The 10,973-nt window shown below is 47.4% G+C and overlaps 2 protein-coding genes across 2 annotated transcripts; one reads left to right on the top strand and one right to left on the bottom strand.

Moving 5' to 3' along the window:
- Positions 1-2,039: 2,039 nt before the first annotated feature.
- LOC125945952 (chromatin assembly factor 1 subunit A-like) lies at positions 2,040-3,271 on the bottom strand. Its single transcript, XM_049668344.1, has 2 exons — positions 3,092-3,271; positions 2,040-2,471 (listed from the first exon to the last, which is right to left on the bottom strand). The coding sequence occupies exons 1-2, from the start codon at positions 3,246-3,248 to the stop codon at positions 2,062-2,064; spliced, it is 567 nt and encodes a 188-aa protein (XP_049524301.1). The 5' UTR covers positions 3,249-3,271; the 3' UTR covers positions 2,040-2,061.
- Positions 3,272-6,914: 3,643 nt separating this feature from the next.
- Positions 6,915-8,322, top strand: LOC125945953 (uncharacterized). The gene is made up of 3 exons (XM_049668345.1): positions 6,915-6,994; positions 7,464-7,620; positions 7,950-8,322. Exons 1-3 carry the CDS (start codon positions 6,978-6,980, stop codon positions 8,304-8,306), a joined length of 531 nt encoding a protein of 176 aa, XP_049524302.1. The 5' UTR covers positions 6,915-6,977; the 3' UTR covers positions 8,307-8,322.
- Positions 8,323-10,973: the final 2,651 nt, after the last annotated feature.

The following is a 10,973-nucleotide window of genomic DNA, read 5'->3' as shown; positions in this document are numbered from 1 at the left end:
CGGGAGGCGTTATGCTTCCCGCTTCGATGCCTTGCCTACCCGAACAGGTGGTGCGATCTCGAAGCCATATTCGGCAGGCATTCATCTGTGATGTCGAGTGTGGCGTCAGAAGTGATTTTCCACATCGTAAGCCGGTTTCAGCACCTGCTTCATGACTGCAACAACCATGACTGGCTGTCTCCCGCCACCCTTGGATAGTTCGCAAATGTAAGTTGACTCTTTTTTTTCCAGCCTCATGCCGGTACTGGACCGAAACATGAAGAGCTGTTTTTGTTGCCTCTCTACACAACATCATTTTTGACTGTGCCTTGTTTTCACTGTTATTTCGTCTATTCTCTTTTACTGAGGGCTAACGTTGCGGCGGTAAATGGGAATAAGAAAGTTCAATATGCACAAACCATCTACCGAACACTGCCATCGGAATGTGTAGGTATAAAATAGAGAAAACAATAACCATAATAAGCGGCAGCGTTGGCATCACTGAAACTACTTATACTGGCACATAAGCACTTACACCTGTCACACGCAATCAACCTACTGTTCGAAAAATTATTTTGCCCCTGGAATCTTAGTCCCTTAAATTTAGGCTGAACGACACATCACCTCGGCACGTTTCGCATAAGATGGCCATGTAAACTACCTTATACGTGATCAGTGCACGTTGTGTATTTCAAGCTACAAGCTTTTACTTACGTAAACGTATACGTCTTGGGCGATGTCATCTACGACACAAGGTTCTGTGTAAGAAAGGTACTTAAAAGAATGGATACTATTTTATGCTTAACTACAGCCTGAGCTTTCATCACATTTAATTTTGTCTTGCAGGACATCCAAAACCGTGGTGCAGCGCTGACTAACTGCTGGGCAATTATCGACGGCACGGCGCGCCCCATATGCCGACCCAAAAGGAACCAACGCGCCTATTTTTCTGGCCATAAGCGGATGCACATGCTCAAGTACCAGTCGTTGGTGTGTCCGAATGGGATTGTGTGCCAACTTGATGGCCCTTATCCTGAAAGGCGGCACGACGCAGGTAGATCGCCCTGTTCCCGCTGTAAAAGAGCTTTGCATTTATATTGTTACGAGGCAGTCAGGCACCTGGAATGGCTTATCTCTTTCATAAATCTGTCATGTTCAGGAAGGAACATCACGCTTTGGTGTCAACCTGAGCCTTGTTTTCCTCCTTTTTCACTTTGATATGTTTGAAATGGTGTTCCGTGTATGCCTGCACTTGCTATTTAGACAGCTTTCTTGACGCCTTAAAGCATAGTCGGTCGCGCAAATGTTTATTTACGGTACTAATATGACCGATGTAGTCGTCTCATTTCGTTAGTCAAGTGAATTCCTTTTTTGTTGCTGTCGCAGGGGTACTCCAGTGCAGTGGCCTCTATGCGAAACTGGAAAAGTTGGTGGGGCCCCACCAGTTCGTCATATACGGCGATTCTGCCTACCCACTGAAGCCACTCTTAATGAAGCTCTATGGCGGCTCCTCCCTGACGACAACGCAGTTGGCATTCAATAACAGCATGAGTCGTGTTCGCCAGGCTGTTGAATGGGGATTTCGGAAGGTGGTCGCTGAATTTGCATTTCTGGATTTTAAAAAGAATCAGAAATTGCTGCGCCAACAAGTCGTTCACATATACAAAGCAGCCACTATTCTAACTGTCACACATGTTTTTACGGTAGCCAGGTGTCTCACTACTTTGAAGTTCATCCACCTAGTCTACATGAGTACCTGAGGCCGCATCACTGAAGTACTTAGTCTCAAATATAATGATTTATGCTCGCCAGATTGTCTTTATCTTTGTAGAAGTGATTATTCACATTAGCTTTCATGTTTTTATAAGTTCAGTGCCTAATTGCAGACAACTTGTCTGAAGCACATTGCTTCCAACGTTCCTTTGGTGCCAGTTTTCTTTTTCTGCTCTGTGTAGTGTCGCTATTAATGACACACTATTGCGTGTAGCTACTGTAATAAAGTTGAGTTACAACATGTGTGCAATGTTCAGATGAGCTTGTCACTATTATTGCAATTGTAATGCCAAAATCAACAGTGTTCTTTTATTTGTTGTTTCTTACAACATTTTCCAGCGTGTTAATCTTGTTCAAAATATTTTCCATGATGCCCATAAGACTTTGCTGTTGAGCTGTGAACATGCGGCGCTCTTCAGCCCTTTCACGCCTTTCCTCGGCGCGTTCTTCCGCCCTCTGACGCCTTTCCTCAGCGCGCTCTTCCAATCGTATGGGTCTTTCCTCTGCCTTGTCAAAAGCGTTTTGTTTCGGTTCTTGCTCTTTCAATTCAATTTCCCTAAGAGTTTTCTCCTTTTCCCAGGCATGGCGCTGTTCCTCCAGTGCGATGCGCCTCGATTCGATGACGAAGTCCTTATGTTTCATAAGTTGATCATGCTTCATCCTTTTTTCCATGAAGTCATAGTCCGCTTGTTCAAGCCCTCCAGCCTGATTTCTTTTTCCTGTAAGATACAGCAGTGTACGAAAATGCACCCTTAGCAAGAATACACCAAAGTGACCACACATTTTTCAGAGTGATCTTGTGCAAGCTCATTTTTTGGGGGTAACTTACACACACAGGATACCTTTCCGTTGTTTTCGGTACCTTTTCTGTACCTGCCCGTATAGCGTCACAGATGAGAGCAGTACATTAATTTAGGACACATCTATTCATACAGACTCTAATGCGCCCACACAAACATCACAAGCTGCTTTGTACGCCCACTAATACGATAAGGAAGGTATCACGGGTGGTCGTGAGTGCAGAATCTAATTAGCATACTATAATAGGCATCAACGTAATAATTTATTCAGAAGTGCGAGGGTTGTGTGCAGAAACATATATGAGATGCTGCTATATGTACCAAAGGTATAATTATTGCACGATACCAAAACCGTTTAACGTGCCTGCTTGTATTACAAATTAAGAATATATTTGATAGCAGTTCTCTTGTCAACGGCACATAGTGTCAGTTCGTCTCATTACTAGTATCCGCTGTTGTCAACATGCATACAGGTGGAAATGAAAATTCCAAATTTTTGAGCGGCTTATAAATGCAACTAATTGAGAAAATATTCTTACCTCGGCCGCGCGTGGACTCGCTCCTAGGTGGATGATCCACGTTTCCTTCGGCACTTTGACGTGTATTCGTTGGTTGGCTGCTTATGCTTGCCGGTGAAGGCACTCGACTGCCCTCTGTGCCACAACTGGGGCTGTACACACTCAGTGCATCGCCCATGTCGAGTTCAGACGGAGGGTACGATTCCTCGATGCCTTCTTCGTCGTCGCACTCACAATTTGTGACAAGAGCTGCGTCGCTGTATTTCCGCCAGTGCCTGAAACTGTACGAAAAGAGACCATAAAACTAAACTCAGCTCCATCGACCGCACGGAGGACTAGAGGAAGAAATTGAGAACCTCCACAGTAGTTGTCCAACAATCAGTAGGCATTCACGTGAAGTTCAAGGGACAACCAGGCAATTTTTTGTATGTCCACGGTTCAAACTTTTTGGTCGTTTTCCCACGTTGTAAATTTACAATTGGGACGCTCCCAGACTTGCCAGTTGGCCCAGCCGAAATATTTAGGTTACCCACGCTCTTCAAATCTAACTTAGCTCGTCTGTCCGTTCGTCCCCAATTTATCAAATTGCCCACCATGTCAAGACTCCCAGAAGGCTGAGAGTTTGAGTCCCAGCACATTTATGTCGTGGGCGCTGGAATACCCTCTTATGTAATACATCCACAGCGGGGCCTTTAAGGTAATAAACTGAAAGTGAAATTGATATTCGCGATATATCGCTATTGGTACCCCGTACATGTTTATGGAGACCAACGCATTCATGTGAGTAACGCGTTATGTGAAGGACAGGATTTCGCTAATTTTTGTTTTCCGAGCACTTGCTAAATAACGGTTCCCCACTTAAAGTGAAAGACGAGATCCGAGATGCTTACATTCTGCTGTGTCGTCGAGGCCCCCTGCTGCGTGTGCCTCCGCTGCGGCGTGTCTCGCATGGGCCGCTGAACTCTTGGCGACGGTTGATGTGCTTCGGCTGCCACAGACTGACGGTGCCTTCTTAAAGATTCTTATTTTATCGCCCTTCTCTTTTGCGATTGTCAAAATTTCTTCGAGGAACTGGTCTTGTTCGGAGTACTCCTCCTCCGTTCCGGACCTAGGAGGTGGCACCAAGGAAAAGAAAACTTTGTACTGGCCACTGTAGTTTGGATTATGCGTTGTAATCTAAATGGAAACCACGAAGCGACTTACCTGCGAAGGTTTCTCCTTTCTCGGTCAGCATGCTGCGCGAGAAGCAGGTCCGTCCGGTCGCGAACAGCGCGGGCGCTGAACACTTTTTGGTTCGACTCTGTCAAGCGGTAGCGATCTCTGTTGTCCACCACACTGTGTGCCTCATGTTTTCCTCGAAAGGGTTACATTCCCTTACGTCACGCAGCAGGTCTAAATCGTCGCTCTTCGAAAAGCGAAGGCGCGCAGCCGCTCCAGTCATCCTGTTGCCGTGTTTCGATGCAAGCCGTCTGCGCGCGCTCGTTCGTGATGTCGCGAAGCCCGCGCGCGAAGCCGTCTACGTGCGCAAGCAACGCACGCAAGGAATCGAATCTCACGAACGTCCGTGAGACCAGCGCGCGGCCGCTATGTTCTGCGCATGCGCACTGCTTACACGTAGAGGCTCTACGTACGCAAAGCCTCTACGTACGTGAAACTAAAGATAGGGAGTTTTAGTATAACGGAAAACAGCAAACGCAAGGATTTAGCGTTAGCGTTGCGTGCTGCAAACTGCGCATGCGCAGAATGTAAACGTAGCCAAAGCTCTTACGTACGTACGCTATTTCCGGAATATAGCGTTGAACGCTAACGCACGCAAGGGATTCCGTACGTAGGGCAAGATGGCGGCGCCTGTTGAAGCGAGAGCCGTCCACTTCGGATCTATCGAGTCGTCGGCCTGCGCTGTTTGGCTCATTCGTTCCCCACTAATGCTCGTGTTTGCTTTAGATTTGTGTGATGATGCTTCGGTAGCGGCGTACAGGTGACAAATGGGCGTTGTTTTCGATATACGTTCTCGATTAGCGACGGAGTAGGCTTAACGAGATGGTTTGCTCATGTTTGCTGTATCCGCTTCGAGATGGCGCCCAAGTGTACTTGCGTTAGCGTTAGCGTTTTGCTCTGTTCCTATATTCTAAAACCCTACCTTGTACCGCGCAGTGGAGCCTTTCTTTACGTTAGCGTTGCGTCGCACGCTAACGCTAACGTAAGCGTTTTCCGGTATACTAAAACTCCCTACTGTCTATTGAATCTCACGTACGTCCGTGAGACCAGCGCGGGGCCGCTACGTTCTGCGCATGCGCACTGCTTACACCTAGAAGCTCTACGTACGCAAAGCCTATACCTACGTGTAACTAAAACAGTAGACAGTTTTAGTTACACGTACGTGGAGACTTCACGTACGCAAACGTGAACAGTCTACGTACCTTACGTGCACGCCATCTGAAACGCTTTTAGCTACACGTACGCGACGCACCACGTAGCTACATCTATCGGTAAATATGAACAATTCAATCCAAGATCAGTATTTCAGCGAAGCCAGTGATGTGCATTGATGCGTGCCGGTCATCGTCTCCGCAATGCCCGGTAGTGTGTTGTGCAAGCGTTATCTGCTGTCATCGTTGACATGGAATGAAATAGATGACCAGTCATCCTGTCGCCGTGTTTCCATGCAAGCCATCTGCGCGCGCTCAGCACGCTATCGCTTGTTCTTGATCTCGCGAAACCCCCGCGCGAAGCTGTCTACGTGCGCAAGATACGCACGTAAAAAATCGAATCTCACGTACGTCCGTGAGACCAGCGCGCGGCCGCTACGTTCTGCGCATGCGCACTGCTTACACGTAGAAGCTCTACGTACGCCAAGCCTCTACGTACGTGTAACTAAAACTGTCTACAGTCTTTTATGTCCCCGTTGCACGCAGAAGCTGCTTTGTCCAGCGACTTCAAGCTAAGCCAGCGGAAGCTAGATAATCGTCAACGCCGGCAGCACTCTCCTCACTCGGTTATCTTTCTTACGTTTACTGGCTTGGACACACTGGAACCCTTCCCGCTTCTGCACGGCGCTCGCCGCTTGTCAGCCAATTAGATGAGATAAATTCAATAGCGATTTTTACCCGTGCCACACGGGCAAAGTAATACCCCTGTCAAGCGGGCAAGTTAAGTGCACTTACGGAGAGTGTCACTCGGTTTAAGTGCACTTTGCCAAATCTAAACGGCGCAAGCGGAGTGTCACCCGCAGAAGAGTGCACTCCGGTCGGAGTGCGTTCACGAAACGCACTTTGCTGGCCGAGTGCGTAGCCTCGCCGCCAGTGATTTGAATGGTACAAAATGTAATGCATAAAAAAAGGACACAGAAGTTCGTTTTAGTTGTTGAACAGCTAAACACAAAATAATTTGTGTTTAGCGAGAAGCGAAACAGCATAATAATGAACAAAATTATCGTATACGCAACCAAAGGCCCGAGCGTGGTGCGGCACTGCGGCGTCGCCATTTTCTTTCAGTTCGTGTTTATGTTTTGGCCGAACACGTGCGACAGGCTACACGTGCTGACCACGGCGGTTATTTTGAAACTTGTGCGCGGCGTTTGCGGTGTCGTCGCATCTGTTCATCGCAAACTAGGCGTGTTGCCGCCGCTTCGCGTGACCGCATCTGCAAGCTCTCCTACGCGTGCCGCAGACACTTATCTCCTCTGGCAGCAGATATGGCGGCCGATAATGAGGAGGGCTGCCTAAGCAAAGAGCGGACAACTTGGACTGACGAGGAGACGCGTGCCCTGATTAACATATGGGAGGACGTGTTGCCGGACCTGCGTGGCGCCAAAAGAAATCTCAAGGTTTATATGACTATCGCTGAACGGCTACGTGCAGTGGGCATCCGCAAAAACACCAAGGAAGTGAAGAAAAATATACAGAACATGGGCAACAAGTACAGGTAAAAGCCGATTTCTATTCTACTTGACAGCCTGATCGTGCATATGTTTACCTTTGGCAGCTGGATTATTTCGTGTATTCGTCGTGTCTTATTTTGTCGGATTCTTTTCTTGGCATTTGTGTTTGCCCCGTAGCTGCACGTGGGCCACGAGAAGAAGGCATTGTGAACAGCCCAGGATTCATTTCGACTACTGGAGGCTATCTAACGTGCAATGCCGTTGCACAGCGTTCGCACGTTTTTGCAGTTCGCCATCTAAATGATGCCGGAACTGGCGGGATTCGATTCTGTGCTGAAATCCGCAGCCACCGCGGCGGGTCAAAAATAGTTTGCTGTCGCAGTAGTTACGTCAGAGAATTAACATTTTGGGACTGCTTTATTTCGCTGTAACGACAAAGAAAGTATTCTCGTGGTTGTGCATTGCTGGAAACATTGCATCAACCCGTGGCGTCATTTTTTTCTTCCATTTCAGGCTACTGACCAGGACTGGGACCAAGACTGGGTCTGGGGGAATACCGCGGAAGTTTTATTGGGACCTCCACCGTTTTCTTGGCTCCCTTCCAGCAAATGATTCCAGCCTGAGGGAAGAAAGTGGCTGTAGTGCCATTGATGGTGCCTCTCCAGAGGAGGTATGCACCGTTACAGCATGCACTAGTAACCGATACGTGTGTCAACCAGTTGAGTTGACATAGTACGATACACTGGCTGTGAAATTCACATTCTGTGCAACATGTAGTTTGTGGGCTCAAAATTCCGGTTTTCTAAGTTGGTTCATGCTCTTATGCATGTTTGAAAACAGTATAAAAATCAATGCGCTAGGAACACTGAGTAAAAGGACAAATACTAAATTTACTGTCAGAGAAGTAGCAGAAGCAATGAGCGCTTATTTTAGTCAGAGATGTTGGTTTATGCTTACACTTTTTTTTCACACAACAATCACGTTTTATTATTTCTTCAGCACTTCAATGGCATGGTGCACGGCGGAGTGGGCGAGTTACAGGAACTTGGAACAGATTCACAGCTTCCTGAAGGAAGCTTAGACTCTTGTGAGTCGCAAGCCTCCCCACTGGAGTCCGCTGCTGAAATAGTGCCTGAAGCTCCAACAACAACAGCTGCGGAGAAGAAAAGGCTGGCTGCTCCTGCAAAACTTCTGTCACAATTGCTAGATGAGCAACGTCAACTTCGCTGCTCAATGGAGCGCCACAAAAGCGAAACTCTCGCTATGCAGAGGGAGCGCCTCGAAATATTGAAGCGCAACGAAATTCGGGATGAAAAGCTGCTGGACATCCTGCAGAAGATGTACAAAGACAAATAAATTATGCCTGACATGATGTGTGTCCTTGCAGTCTTGTTTTAATTACGTGAGAAGTCAAACGTGAATTTCAAATATTTCTGTGAGAGATAAAGACAGCATGTATTCTTGGGCTTGTTAGTTGATAGTTTGAAAAGCAAGCTGTAGCTCAAGAGAGAACGAGACAACAGAACGCAGACACACAACACGAGTGCTCTTGCTGCGTGCCGCCATTCTGTTGTCCTGTCCTCTGCTGCGCTACAGTTCGCTGTTCAGAAAGACACAGCTCTGCTCTTGTTGACATCCTCGTACGCTTCTTTTCTGTCCCTGCCTTGTGCGTTATTCTTCTGAAGTCATGTCACACCATCAATGGCCGCGCACTTCAGGCTCACGTCGTGAGCCGGATGGTCGCCTGAGAACAGGATACCACGCCGACACACAGCTGCAAACAAACATCCTGTGTGTTTGCTCCATGGTGTTTTGTTTTGCTTGTAACTGAAGTTACGACGAGGAGAGTCCCAAAGTCTGGTACCTACTGCGAGCGGCGGGGGTGTTTCTCGTCAGACGTGGTTAAGTGATGAACAAAACCATTCTCAGGGTAAATGAGAAAAGCGAGCGCAGATGGAACCAATCTACAAGTTCTTCAACAGAAAAGATTTGCAAAAGCAACCTCCGACGCAAAGATTCTTTGCTGCCAGCTCAGCGCGAAAACGATCGATCGTTGGAAGCAGTGTGATAAGATAGCCAAGCGTCTAGCACCGTCGATTGATTGCTTTCCGCCAATGCTAACAATCGGTGACTAACACGCGCTGCTTGAGCGAATGTCATTGAATTAGTAGTGGTCAGGCGTTTGGTAGCAGCGTCTGTTTCCTTAATGTCAGCCCCGTACCAATATAAAATTATGACTGTTAAACTGGTGCCCTACAAGGAAACCTGACATGAATTTGCGTCGCTGTGTGGCTTAGTACTCGACAGGGGAACAGCGCAAAAAACACGAAAGACAAGAAGGGAGACACACACCAGCGCTGTTCTGTCATTCGCATTAGTTGTCTGAGCCAAATAACCAAAATAAACAATGCAACCACATGAATGTGCTTTGGCGGGCAAGCTGCTAACAGTGGCTGTAAATTTCGTGTTGACTACTGCTATTTCACCAACATTGGCTATGACATGACTGCAATTAGCAGTGCAGACTGCTCATGCCTTTCAAGCGTGCTCCTAAAGTGAGCACGATGTGTGCAGGACCTTATGAAAATTGAGCTTCAATTAAAAGGACTACACCATAAAATGAATTGCTTATTTGAGAGGTCACGGGATGGATGGTTGGCTGTTGCGAACCCACCGGAAAAATTTTGGTAGGGGCTGTTTTTTTGTTAATAAGAAGTCATTATGCTCCGTCGAGTGGCTCGATCAATGCCAGACAGCTCGCAGTTGGAGTCGCTTTCTTCAGTGTTATCTTCACCCAGCTAGATGGCGATGGGTTGAATCTGCTCACTCCCAGACGTTCCAAGTCTGAACTTTGCCTCCAAGTCCATCACATGCTGAATCTTCTTGCTCCAGTCTTCCGCTGTTACGTGCTTGATTTTTTCCCTCACGATGGCTTCGACTGTAGACAGCTTGAAGTCTCTTCAGTCGCGGCCGCAATCGGCTGCTGCGCTTCAGTCATCTGGGCGGGGCCTCTCCTGACTTCCAAAGTTGTACCGGTCTATAGCATTGAACATAAAAAAACCACAATGACCCACACAAGAATGCCTGCTTTGCTTCACTCTGGTTGCTATTGCACTCATTCATGGCACGTGCTGGGCCTTCTTCCAAAAATCGGTTGCTAGGGCTTGCCTCACCTCTTGCCCTCCCCCACTGCGCTCTGCAGTGTTACGTGATGGCTGTGCATACATGTCCAATGCACGTGCCTCACTTTCCCGCTGGAGCTCTACACTGTCTTTCATTGCCTCACAGATATTGTGAAGAACACAGGCAACTCGAATAGCCAGTTTGGCCTTCTTCAGCTTGCACTCCATCCTTTTCATCACGAAGCGAAAGCGTGCCTTATTGAAAGCATTAAATAGAGGGAACATTTTAAACTGACGCTTACAAATGCACACATACAACAGGGGGCACGTAGTGTTATAATTAATAGAAAGAGTGCCTCCCGAAACCATTCTCGACAATCCTCCTAGTATTTGAAAGGTTGTAATTGAACACTCCTTCACGGCTTCCAGGCTGAGCATGGGAAATGGCTTTTGCAGGTTCGGTGACAAGTGGAATGCCTGATCGCACAGAATAATGGGCGGAACGTTGGTGCCCTCTATAATTGTCATGGGAGAGCTGAAGGTCCCATTCTCGATCAGCGTATGCAGCTTAGATCGCCCATACACGCTGGCATCATGGCACCTTCCGGGAATTCCAACGTTGATATACCGAAAATGGTATTTGTGGTCCACTACTGCCAGGAGTATGATGCTGTACCTGTGTGGGAAAGCAAATGTAGGTTCATCAGCAAATACTATGAAGATACGCATGCAAGAAGTCATCACCACAGTTGTCTAGAGCACTGAAATGACTCGCTGTTGCATTCAGGAATTGCAATTTTTGGCAGGCACTCAGTATTGAAGATGCATAAGCATACGAATTGCCATAGGACTTAGCCAAGCTAGGATTTAACTTTCATTGTACTGAAGCACGCTGCTTCAG

Source organism: Dermacentor silvarum, chromosome 5 (genome assembly GCF_013339745.2).
Source record: "Dermacentor silvarum isolate Dsil-2018 chromosome 5, BIME_Dsil_1.4, whole genome shotgun sequence".
Classification (NCBI taxonomy): Eukaryota; Metazoa; Arthropoda; class Arachnida; order Ixodida; family Ixodidae; genus Dermacentor; species Dermacentor silvarum.
The sequence above is the reverse complement of the archived record's forward strand: the minus strand, read 5'-3'. Positions and strand labels throughout refer to the sequence as shown.

Excerpts from the sequence above, each read along its gene's own strand:
- LOC125945952 (XM_049668344.1), bottom strand. The coding sequence starts at position 3,248 with ATGGGCGATGCACTGAGTGTGTACAGCCCCAGTTGTGGCACAGAGGGC. Across the intron at positions 2,472-3,091 it reads CGAGTCCACGCGCGGCCGAG|GAAAAAGAAATCAGGCTGGA; the intron begins GTAAGAATATTT and ends TGTATCTTACAG.
- LOC125945953 (XM_049668345.1), top strand. Across the intron at positions 7,621-7,949 it reads ATGGTGCCTCTCCAGAGGAG|CACTTCAATGGCATGGTGCA; the intron begins GTATGCACCGTT and ends TTATTTCTTCAG.